At 38.7% G+C, this 13,482-nt stretch overlaps 1 protein-coding gene across 1 annotated transcript in view; it reads right to left on the reverse strand.

The window, feature by feature from the left end:
- Positions 1–13,482, reverse strand: part of tmem132e (transmembrane protein 132E) — a 362,066-nt gene that overhangs the window by 88,525 nt on the left and 260,059 nt on the right. Inside the window, exons 2-3 of the mRNA XM_016514348.1 lie at positions 8,920–9,844; positions 8,634–8,822 (exon numbers count right to left, since the gene is read on the reverse strand). Coding sequence (XP_016369834.1) covers positions 8,634–8,822; positions 8,920–9,844 — 1,114 coding nt within the window. The remainder of the gene's footprint in view (positions 1–8,633; positions 8,823–8,919; positions 9,845–13,482) is intronic.

A 13,482-nucleotide genomic window follows, 5' to 3' on the forward strand; every position in this document is an offset into this window, starting at 1 on the left:
TGGCCAACTATACAGTGCCTAGTGATTGGACGAATACCTCAAGCGTTTACTCCCGACATCTGAGCCGCTGAAGACGCAGAGGATTAACATTACTTTAGTTTTTGAAAGGAATGTGCCGATCCCTGATCTGCCTAAATGCGTTTAAGTTTGCGCGAATCATTCATGATCCACATTCATCTACTGAAGTATAAGGTTTTTTTAATGAATCTTTGCAAATCACCTTTCCTAATATGTGCTAGTTAGCATGTTTCGCGGCTGAAGTTTACAGCCTGCTCGTCACCCCATGAAAGAGAGGGGCGGGGTCAGCAGAGCTCATTAGCATTTAAAGCAACATGGACTAGAACAGAGTGCTGAAAACAGAGCTGATTTTGGCAGGGTAAAAAGGGTGTGTTTTACACTACCATTGAGAAATTTTAACCAAAGTATGTTATAGACTTTTCATTAAGACCCTAAAGAATCATATCAACTTGTGGAAAATGGGCATCCGATGACCCCTTTAAAGTAGAGGTTAATGTGTGTTGTTTTGTGCCCTTGGTGTATTAATTAAAGGGTGTTCATTAACAGACTTAGGCCCTGTCCCAAATCCCTAAGTTCTCGTGGTCACGTTTTATATACATAATGCTGCATAAACATACATAATGCTGCATAAACTGTTAGGTAGGTGTCTGCTGTGGAGCCAGCATCGGCAAAAGGGTACATCAAAAGCACATAGTGGCCACAATGGGGTGCTTATGAGCACCCTTCTGAAACTTAAAATGTCAGATTGGACACCATATGGTCTTGTGGACCTCAAGGACACAATGCAAAACAGCAAGTACACATCAAGTTGCAACATTGGGCTGGTGGGGACACTCCAACAAACACAAATTTTTATGTTTACACTTTTCTGGGAGACCAACCTTTGTTACAGTTGCATGCATATTAAACTGGAAAAAGAAAAAGTTATATAACAGAAAATTTGCACACTTTCACCTTTAACCACAGTAGCTCATGTGTACACCTCTTCAGTGATACTGAAATAATCAGTTACTGGCAGTACAAGACTAGATTTGTGTAATATCAATTTCAATGACAGATTAACTAATTATTCAACAGGAAGTGTTCTTTAGGAAGGTTCACAGTCAGAATAACAGCTTGATTGCAGTACATAAGCACATGCCAAAATTCACTGCAGAATTGAAGTGTTTCTTTATAGCTATAACGACTCTACTCTCTGACAAGTTCCTTGGTAAGCTAAAGCTTTCAACAATATTTATTTTAGGTCGATCTTTAAAGACCCCATTAAATTACTTGTAGAGCGCAGTTCTTTCCTGTGTTACCATATTTCCTGTTGAAACAGGAAGTTGGAGTAGAAGAAAAAAAAATATATGAATAAATATTAGCGTATATAGGCTAATCTTATATATATATTTTTTTTAGAATATGCCTGCATGGAGATAACATCAAAGCTAACACACATGGGTTAAATACTACAAAACTCCCTTTTTAATACAATCTCAAACCAGTCTAAGAAGGTCTCGCACAGCATGGGCAAGCTGGCTTTTTTTTCTTCTGTGTCTTCCTGACTAGCTAAAAAGATGGGTTCATTAAACTCCATTCTGTTTAAAACAGTGCAATTAGCATTAGCCCTTTCCAAATGGCACAATTACTTGTTTCCTTGACCTCTGACTGTATGTGTTCATGGTCCACAAGGCCATAGGGTGTACAATTTGTCATTTTAGGATTTAGAAGGGTCCCTAAGAGTGACCTCTTTGTGGCTGCTATACACAACAGTTTGTGTGCCAACAAAGTGTGGATAAGCTAGCCTAGCTTTGCTTTTGGCAGTGAAGAAGTTACTGCTGGGCACATGCACAGTATATTACAGTGTAAAGTACACTATTAAAAAAAAAAACACTGTATCTAGCTAACTTTTATGTATTTGGTTGTGTATCTGAGACTGTATCAGAGAAAACGGAAACTGTATGTGTTCTGACTGTGATGTGTTTGCATGAGGTCAATTTAAAAATCTGTTTCTGCATCATCACAACAGTAAAACATATGTTAGTGTGGTGAGAAGCGTTTAGCTTCTATCTTGGTCAGACTTAACCAAGCGGGGAAGAAAGTGTCGTAAATGTAGTGCAATAAGATTTCAATTGACTTTGACAGAATGGTGCTGCATGACCAATTTGCTGTAATGATATAATCCTTGGCGGCACAGACGGCCATGTTTTATGAGCAAAAGAACTTGGCAAGTAAACTGTACTGTTTTGCCAATACTGTTATTGCAAACATAAAATTAAGTGGCATCCTCAGGTGACAGCAGTTGTGTTGCTTTACACAAGTTTTATTTGAGCAAAGCTCTGAATTCATTTCTCCAAAGACAACATTAGAATACCAAACACCAAGGTTTTGAAAATTGTTGCTTAATTTAACAAGCCCTTAAGCTCATTGAGTAATTTTATATGTGATACACAGTAAATCAGAAGGCCTTGGCATGATCTAAAGGATAGTTAGGTAAACGCACCAGACCTTGTGTGCCGAATCTGTGTAGGTTTGGCGGTATGCAGAAGGTGGGACACTCGGCCTTTACTCAAGTATGTGAAATGAGAGGATGATGACTGCGTTTGACTGAAATCTGTCTGTTTTAGCACTTAAATTTATCTTCTGAAGGATAAGAGACGCGGGAGAGAACAAGAGACCTTTCTCCTTCGAGTATAATAAATGTCATGTCGCATTTCAAACTGTCGATTAGCAGTTCCTAAATGTAACAGCCAGTATTTAAAAAGTTCAATATCTTTAGTTCTAACAAAATCATTGAAAAAAAGTCTACAAGCAAAAAGACCTTTCATGTAAATTATTTCTTTTTCATTCTTATTCCGTTAATTTAGCATGTCTCGTCATAGTAATTGATGTTCTGTCAAATCTCTACAACCTCATTGTTTCATTGTGAACACAGCATTACTTATAAAGAAAATGAGGCAATAATCAAGCATGCTCCCCCACCCCAATTCTTTTTAGTGAATCGGTTTGTTTGGATCAGAAAAAAATAATTTATTTTGAGTCATTGCCTACAATTACATTGTATGTAATTTTTTGTTGCAATGAAACAGAAGCAGAGGCAGATCTCTTATTCTATATTGTGACGAACAATTGAATGTAATGGATTATGGAGAAAAAAAAATGTAGGACTGGGACTTGTTTCTATGTTGTTTGTTGAATGGATTTTGAAATTGCAGATGTGTGTGGGCTGGGTTTACGTGGACTAAATGTTTGGAGACGCCCAATATATTGTATGTCTCCAGAAAGAAGTCTGTCATTTTCACCAGATGACCGAGTTTTAACATTTTGATCAAATAAGGTAAAACAAGCTAAAAAATAAAACATACATGGATGAATCTTTCACAATTAGAACTACAACATGCATTTATAAAACAGATGAGAGTGTGAATTTCGTTTCATGCCAATTTTAATTGTATTTGAAGTAACTGATCAGTTTTTGATCTGTCAAGTTTAAGCCGTTTTTGAGTTGGATAAATATTGCTCTGATTTATTTCATTATATGAAATGTATATATTTACTTAACTTAGAATAATTACAAGGTAAAACAAGCTAAAACATAAAACATACATGGATGAATCTTTCACAATTAGAACTACAACACGCATTTATAAAACAGATGAGAGTGTGAATTTCGTTTCATGCCAATTTTAATTGTATTTGAAGTAACTGATCAGTTTTTGATCTGTCAAGTTTAAGCCGTTTTTGAGTTGGATAAATATTGCTCTGATTTATTTCATTATATGAAATGTATATATTTACTTAACTTAGAATAATTATTAAATATATTGCTTGTTTAAACAGCTGCAATGTAGTGGTTAACAGCTTGTAAATGTAGCCAACCACTTGCCTGTTGCTTAACCACTTTCAATTATGTGTAGCAAAGTCGCTTCCCCAATGCTAATTATCTGTTGTTAAACGTTTCCTCATAAGGCACAAATAACCACAAGCTTGAGGTGAATGCTCGCACAGGTGGTGCGTTTCATTAAACTATTTTATGGCAGAAGTAAAAAACAAAGTGATGGCTATAAAAATGTGAGACAATGGGTGCGATCAGCAGTGGGCAATGTCAGTGGGCCTTGGAATGGGGCATTGTGGGTGCATTGCTTCGTTGACGAGAGCGAGCGTGACGAGTCCAGATGTGGCTGACCAGCAGAGCATAGCAGCGTTGAGGTGACACCTCGTTGAGTCACCCAATCAGACGTGGCGACAGCAATGACACAAGAAGCGTGGGGAGAATAGGGCTCACTGAACACAATGAGCTATAGAACACAGGGGTGACGATACACGACCTTCAGGCAATGTAGTTTTTTGAGAGGACTAAACCTTCCTCAGAGTAATTGGAATATATGTGCTTTCATAACCTTCACCCTCTGCTACAAACATCATGATAACTCATGGATTGTTTTGTGTCTTGCAGCCGTTCTGTTGTCTCTAATGGCATGCTTGTATACCTTTAAGTTACGGTCCTCTCATATATCGTTTATCTTGTCATAGATGGATGTGAGCTGTAGCTGAAACATGCGGTCACTCTCCTCTCATTAGATTGCTGTGATACACAAATGTTAACATCTCCATCATTTCTGGCATATTCAGACAATGGATGCCAGTTCTTGAATATAATTTATTAAATCTCTAAGAGGTAAGATAACAATGACAAAGACATGCAGAAAACATTGTTTCATCCTCAGCATACTGCCATGATCAAATGACTATGATAACAGAATTCATTAACCCAATAAAGCCTACTGTATCTTATTTGATATGCAAATTTATGTGATCAAAACTTTGCTACAAAACCTGTTGTACACTATTTACAACATGCCTTGTATTGTCTGATTGATAGTTTATACTTTTTAGCAAGCAAAGGGCCTTTAAGTATAAGTATGTATTATGTCTAGTATGTATTTCAAGATGAACGCTTACTAGATTGAAGCAATTTAGGTTTACTTGATTATATATAAAAACATGATAAATGTGAGTATCAAAAATAATACATCAGACTTCTGAGGAACATTTATCGGTACATCTCTCAATCATCATTGTATTGCATTGCATTACATGTTTTACACCCCACAATAACATCATTGAAATAACATCTTACTAAAACATGTTATTATATGCATTTTATGCAAGTATTCTGTTATACTGTTATACAGATCTGACTGGCCTTACTTTTTGGCCATTTAAATATCAGCAACTGCATTAAATAGCATATTTTTGCTCTTTTTGGGCCTCTGAAGAGTTATTTTTTCCCTCTTCGAATATGAACTATGTATTTTGTATGTCATGTTACATGAGCCATAAAAGCCTGATGTATCATTTAAGGGGGAAAAAAATTACCAACTTTTTATTTTTATTTTATTTTGTCTAAAGGTTCAATAACCTGTTCCATTTAAATTTTTCTGACTATCTCCATATGTCAGGCCTTACAGTGTTGTATATGTATGCAAAGGATGAGTTGGGCAATCCTTTTGAACCATTTAGTTGCACTGAAGTGTTGATAAAGAAACAGCATGTTGTTTTTCCATTATTACTTCACTGTTTGCTATCCAAATCTTTATGTGAAATGTGGATGCAATTTATTTTCATGGCTTGAAAAAAAATGGTTCAAAACTAATGCAAATAGTGATCAGAACTTGATTTAGCATACACACTTTGAATAAAAAGTGCAATCTCACTGCCACAATGCTTTGGCTTTGTTAAGGTGTTCAGAATGTTGCTATGCAGTTTCTAGGCTATTTTGGGTTGTTGCTGCTTAGTGGTTACTAAGGAGTTTAGGGTTGTTGCTTACTGGCTCAAATCCATGGAGTCCACCTAAGATCTCTCGTCTCTAAGATATTCTCGTCCTTAAATATGGACTCATTCAATGCATATTTAAGAGGTTGTTTTGACAGTTTTATCATATGCAAGCCGAAGAGATAAATAATAGCAACAGCTCTTCAGAACATTCATGTCTGTGGTTTCACACCAATATTAATAAACAATAACTAACCATATTCTGATAACTACTCTGGCCAAGGAACAAGGAACAATATGACAGGTCAACTATTCTGTATTTGTACAATTCAACAGCTCTGCATTCAGCTTGAAAACAATATATTTAGAATTGTTTCATGACCTCCTGGGTAGGCAAATGATTGAATGTTGCCACTGGTTTTTGCCTCACAACATCTGTTTGTCTGAATTGCTGGAAACCGATTGTACATGTACTAATGTAGTCAATTTAATTTAAAAGACATTTAAATGCTAATAAGATACTCACAACAATCTTGTATTGCCTCAACAGCTCTGAAGTAGCCCCCTGTCAGACCCAAATATTTTTTTCTCAGTTGTTAGACGTACAACACACTGTTTTTCATGATCATTCTACAACGGTGAGCTAGTAATTCTTACTCTGCGATGACTAGCGGGTCAACACTGTCGATCCAAAATGTAATATTTCTCCATGATTAATCACTTTAAGATGCAATCTCTATAAATAACAGATGAAAACAGTTGAAGGTCTTAAACTGTAGGAAAAATGAAAGGAACCTGATGGTGGGAAGGAATGTGAAGTGGGTGGCGACTTCAGCTGAGCTTAATTCATATTTAAAGAGTTCCTTTATTACATCTTTAATAGCCTTTTTTGTTGGTATCCCTCAACTTTTGGCTCCCAGCACAGTTTAATTCACCTCCCATTGAGTTGACCGGCTCAGAGCTCTCAACTTCAGACTTTCATCTCCTTTCTTTCTGCCCGAGCTTTTATTGCTCTTCAGCTTTTCCTTGGAGAATTAATGCCACCATATTGGACCACAAAAACTCCAATACGAGTGCATAAAAGTATGAGGTCAGAGAGATTTACTGTTTGGAATTTAATATCAAAGCAAACTAAAAAACTACTGCAGATTAACTTTCATTGAAGATATTAGGTTGGCAAAAAGGTATTAAATCATTCCCTCATGACATGGAATAGAAATTAGGCAACTGCTTCTTTACAATATCAATCAGGTTGATGGCCCTTTTTGCCAAAATGCCCCGGGATGAAGATAACTCTTCCAGATTTCACTTACAAACTAAGGATAATTCTCTACATATGCCATAACATTAAGAGGATTAGGTTTAGGAAATGGATCATGATGCTCATAGTGACAAGCAGCAATGTAACTCTGTCACTATCTGGACACATCACTGTGATATGCCCACATCTACTCTGTAATTTGAACAGGCTTTTCTTTTAAAGGCTGTATGACATATAATATTGATTTATATGTCTTCAAAAGGAGAGCTGTTTTTAAAGGTCCACTCAATATTTTTTTATCTCATTAAAAATGAGATAAAACACAAACAAATGAACGGCACTTTTGACAAATCTGTTTAAATCATGTACACTCATATAAAAAGGAGCCTAATAAAAACTGTTAGATTTTCCCACATTTGTCAATATTGAGACACTCTTGTTAAGAACATTTTAAGAACAATTTCAACAAGCTTTCTGTTATGAGAAATTTTTGGTTGTTGAATAAATGAATCATATCTGACAGCGAATAGGGCATAGTGTGATGCTGCATCCACATCACTAGGTGTCAGTATACCAAGACAATGCCATAAAAAAATGACAACGCAATGCATTTTTTCCCCATTATTGTTCTTCAGTACAGGTGCAATCCATAAAGTCTAACAATAATACAGCCTACATAAAACTATATAATACTGCACACACTGCAACATCTTCTGGCCCATAATGACTGTCAGACTTCACAAAAAATGGGTCCACTCTGTAGACACACAGACTAAAGTTCAGACTATTTCAGATAAAACTTAATGAACTATACTTGCTAAGGCTACACCACAGCTCTGCCTGCTTCTTTTCGGGTTAATGAGTTATCGAAGCCTAATTAATTCATGTTGAATTTCTAAATTGAAGTCTGTGAGTTTCCATTACAATTAGAGGGACTCTGTTTATGGAGCATTCCTTCGACATGCCTCAAAGAGCAGCTAATATCCTACCTCCCCTCCCATTTCTCTCATCTGAGGAAAAAAAGGCTAATTTTCCTCTGCCTTCAAGGATTTAAAGAATAGCTTTACTACACAAGAACCATAACCCTCCTATTCTGTTGACAATGAGAAATAAAATAAAACACACAGACCAGATGAGAAATATGCCTCATATCCCCTTGGCTCTAATTCGACGAGAACTGGGTCAAGCTCATGAGAAATTTAATTTGAACGGATGTCAATTAATACCCATTATGTCTTTACTTTGAAAAGCAGAATCCTTCTCACAATCTCCTAAAGCCTGGCACTCCACTAGAGATTTAGTTAGATCCTCTGTGATTTGTGTCTCATCTCTTGGAAATCAGTTTTCACCTTGTAAGGAATCTGAGTCAATGAGATTTTTTTTTCCAACTCTCTGGAGCTTGCAGAAATCGAGACAATGAATGACACCGGAATAAATCCTGACGTGGTGCATACGTACTGCTATGCATAAATGGGACTGCGTATGCAATAGCTATGCAATAGCTTATACTTAATAAGAAGAATTTGCTTATTATTACGTATAAGCCCTGCTAGGACACCCCATGCATACGTGGATAAGAAATAAGAAAATAACTTACTTTAGTGTAAACTGCTCGACAGTAGAATTTGGGACCAGGAGCAGGTAGATGTTGAGGGTCTCTCCTGGTTTTAATGGCCTCTCTGGTAGCCTCAGAAAGAGGTTCTTGTCAAGCTGTTTGTCTACCACCAGTTGTTCCTGACTGGGCTGGTACAAACTGATGCTCCCAATACGGAGAAGGATGCAATAGCTATGCAATAGCTTATACTTAATAAGAAGAATTTGCTTCTTATTAAGTATAAGGACACCCCATGCATACGTGGATAAGAAATAAGAAAATAACTTACTTTAGTGTAAACTGCTCGACAGTAGAATTTGGGACCAGGAGCAGGTAGATGTTGAGGGTCTCTCCTGGTTTTAATGGCCTCTCTGGTAGCCTCAGAAAGAGGTTCTTGTCAAGCTGTTTGTCTACCACCAGTTGTTCCTGACTGGGCTGGTACAAACTGATGCTCCCAATACGGAGAAGGGGTTGTTGGGAGCTCTCCCCTCTGGATGCCCCTCCCCGGCGTGGGTAGCTCTCCCCACATTCATCATTGCTGTCTGGATCATGGAGGGTATAGTAAAGCTCTACTTGAAGGGTCTCTCCACTCAACTCAAGCCCATCTGTCCCTGAGGACTTTCTGCGACCCAATGGTGCTACATTAACATTAAACCAAGTGGAAGGGAGATCCAGTTGGGCCAAGCACTGCGCCAGATTCCCTTGAAGCCTGCAGGAAGTTTTGATCTCCCGAACATCTCTAAAAGCATGCAGCCGCACACATGGAAGCTTGTCCTGAATCTTGAAGTCATCCCAGTCCCGTCCTGCGATATAGAACAGCACCTGAACCAGTGGGTTACTAGCAAAAACTCTAGACTGTACAATAAAAGCCCGGACCTTCCAGTTGACTGTCAGCCTTCCAGGAATGTCCAAAGGACTTGACGGCTGCAGTAGGTCCTTGGACAACGTCTGGTCTTGGGTAAAAGGTCCAAGTGAGATGTTGATTGCAGGCAGCTCCTTGGTTTGGAAGACCACAAAGCTTTCTGAACGCTGAAGAGGGTGTCCACGTTGGCTGCCATATGGTTGAACTCGGTTCTCTTGGAGAAAGAAGGCCAACTGTGTGTTGGAGAGCTTAAAGTTGGCAGGGAGGTAAACTTCTGGCGGGCTGGAGGTGGTACTAGGAACCGGAACACTGAAGAGGGCATCTGAACTGGTAGGAGAAACTTTACCAGCAACTGCAAAGACAAGAAAACAAGAAAAAATACTGTTAAATATGCACTGACAATAGATAGTGTTAGCCAAGGATTGGAACAGCTAGCACATAGGTTTAAACTCAGTAGAGCAGATTCAAGAATTCAGGAACTCTAAAGTTCAAGGAGCCCTGCTCAACACTGAACCCTTAAGTGAGCACTTAAGTGGGAACTTTATACAGCTTTACAGGGAAAGACCCTTGAGTTACAGTGCTGCAAGTAAAAAATTACAGGTAGCAATGTGCTGGCTTTATTGGAGCTTATTTTTGCATAATAAAAGAATTCAAGAACTTTTCTGCATCTGCTGGTGGCAGGTAAATATTCTCCAATTTGCAAGAAAGCGAATGCTTGTTCTCTCTTTCATGCCTCGGGAGATCAGTTGGCTCTGACAATAGACACTGATTAATGGCATGCAAGAGTGCGAGGTTTCAGATTAGATGGATTTGTATAAATTCAAATAATGAGCAAATTTTTATCTGGTATCTGTATCGGGCCCGATACTGGTCTCCTGTACTCGTACTCATTAAAATGCCCCGATACCAAACGCCGATACCACACAGCATGTGATAAACGCCATATTCAAACAAAGAAACACAGATAACAGAACAACAGACAGCAGAAAGGAGTTAATGATGTCAACTACGAAGTAAATGTATGCAATGAATATAATGTTAAACATTCAGTATTAACACCTGTATAGCTGATGTGCGCGAGTGAAAGATACGCATGACAATCGCAGCTTCTGTCGAATCGCAATCTCGATTCCATTTCGATTTATCGTGCAGCCCTAATAGTGAATACAGTGGCTTCAAAGAGAGGACAGAGCTGGTCATCTTTAACAGAAATTCGCACTATTTGGAGTGAGATATCGACTTGCATGCAACGGTTTGTCCGATAACACATTGTACACAGAAGACATCATTGATCTCTATCTCTTGGGCTCCTAAGATTAACTACCTAAGACTAGATGCCCAATCGATTGTTGAGAAACTTCAATACACCAATCATAATCTCCCTGTACTGGAGAAAAATGGAGACACTCGGACCGTAATATTTAAAGCAAAGTTGACTAATATAAAAATACAAGTATAAATCTTTCAAAGCTATAAAACCCCCCAACTTGTATGGTAGAGTTACTGTATAAAAAGAGACTGCCTTATGTTTTTGAGGGCACACATGCACTCTATTCGACTACAGAACTTGCCCTCACAAATAAGTGGAACAGTAAAACATACTTATCATAATGACAAGTCGAAGTGAACAGAGAATCCATGGCAAATCCACTTGAACAACAAAATGTCCCATATTCCACAAATGCTTTGCATTTAAACAGGGTACTTCACAACTTGAATCACTTCACAGGTACACACACACACACAAAAGTATCCGTCCAGCTGAAGCCAAACCGCAGCAAAATTTGATAGCTGCAGATCAAGCTCAGTTCAAGCTTTGAAAACCTGCTCAAAGTCTCCAAACTTGAAAGCACATGAGTAGTATCCTCTCAGTAGTAATCCAACTGTATCCAGAACCTGCTCAAAGATCTGAGAGAGACTGATCACTTGCGCCTGTTGGGAGGCTCCGAAGGCACCTCCTGCCCTGCAGCATGATCGGAGTGAGTCCACACTAACATTCGCTCACTCCATCTATTCTCTGCAGTTCCTGTTTGAGTGTGACTCCTCCTAGCAGATCCCGTTCTCCTCTTACAGCCCGAGACAAAGCCTAGACACCGCCCTGTCTCACCACACCTCACCCCAAACTGTAATAAACTCTTTAGCTCTCATTCACAGCCAGTGCAAAAGCACTCCTCCCAGGACACCACCGTGGCAGACTACAAACTACCCTATTACATTCATCTTCTCCCACTGGACGTGTTGAGGCAGACTCTGAATGTGTCTGTGTGAGGGAGAGTGTATTTGTTAGGGGGGCTGGGTTTGGGGGAGGGATGCATAGCTTGAGCGCCTTCAGGCAAAGAGTGGGGGATTAGTAGGAAGATCATTGACGAATTAGCTCTCCTCCTTTCCTCATCCAGCACCCTCTGGAAGACACATTTGAATGGAGATGGGGAATGGGGGTTGAAGGTGGTGGGTCGTCTACCCTTCCAATTGCCCAGAGAGTTCTCGAGCGCTCAGAGTAGCTGGGACGATGCTCTGTGCCAAGCTACGCTACTACAACGACAAAAGAAAAGTCTACACAAAGATCAACAAAATATCATTCACGACATTTCTGACCAGTGCATTCCTCAGCCAGAATGTGACTCATTGTGTGCCACATTCTGTGATGCAAATTACATTTTTGAGACTCTACTTTCAAGACAGGTTTCCTCCGCTCCATTACATTTCTGACGTTTATCATCATGCTCATTCAACGGAAAGGCTCAGATTATAAAAGCCAGAAGATTGGGTTTCACTCAAGCTCAGAGGTTTGAACACCTTTTGGTGTGGCTGTGGCCTGTGGAAACAGATATGAATACCTCTTAAAGGGATGAGCTAATGCCTCTGAAAGGCAATCCATTACAAACACATTAAACACCAAAGAGCTCCTCTCAACTACTTTTTTTTTTCTAGACACAGGCAGTCTAATGTATATATTTCAATAACATCATCAGATTATGTGCTTGCAGTACCCCCAGGGACAGACAATATGATAGGTCACAGATTCAAATACATCATGCCCATCACTACATAGGCTCTGCACTGTGTCAAAAAGAAGGCACATATGGGACTACAACATTACACCAAAAATCCACCCCGATCCCTCCTCCCAGCCCCACTAATAGACCTCTGGGTATAGTGGAGTGGCGACTGCTGTTGCTGAACTCAGTAACAGGATACACATCTGTTGATCAATGAGTGTGGCAATGTAAGATGCTGGAAGGAAAATAAGAAATTCCCCACAAGCATGCAAATTTCCTTTGAAATAATCTGTCATGTGGGGCAATTGCTCTAGGAAATAATCCATGCGGCTTTTTCTTAGAAAAAAAAAAAGTGACAACAATAAGCATTAGAAAAAAAGTCCCCCACCCACGTGCACACATTATGAAAGTGTGTGCAACCTACGTTTGCAATCTTGATGCTGTCGTTTGTTTCAGAGTCTGAAAATGCTTAAATGGCTTTGCATTTCCTGGTTTGAATTACTGAACAAATTGAACAGGGTAGTGTGTTAATTAATGAGCTGTACCTCAGAAACATCTCTATAAAGAGACCGGAGAAGTGCTAGTGGAATTGTTCCATTTGAATTATTGCATTCAAGTGTACCCAAAGGAAATGCGGAGAGAGGAAATTGAATGAAGAAGAGGCAGTGAGAATACAAGATGTGACATATGATCAAAGATTGGGATGATGCAATTTGAAAGGTCACCATTCGACAGATAAGGAGAATGCAACATTCGATTTGCAAAAACAAAAATCTGCATAATTCTGTGATTGATTAAACTGTTAAACTGATGTGAGATTTAACTTCATAAACAGATGTAGCATTTAAAGTAGAGGTAAAATAGATAATCTAGAGCTGCATGATTATGTCAAAAATAAACAACTGTTGATTGTTTCCTTTGATACTGTAATCATTTCATTTTCATGAATAAAATTTACATTGATATACTTTTTTTTTGGGGGGGGGGGGGG

This window comes from Sinocyclocheilus rhinocerous, unplaced genomic scaffold (genome assembly GCF_001515625.1).
Source record: "Sinocyclocheilus rhinocerous isolate Xijiao unplaced genomic scaffold, SAMN03320098_v1.1 scaffold896, whole genome shotgun sequence".
Classification (NCBI taxonomy): Eukaryota; Metazoa; Chordata; class Actinopteri; order Cypriniformes; family Cyprinidae; genus Sinocyclocheilus; species Sinocyclocheilus rhinocerous.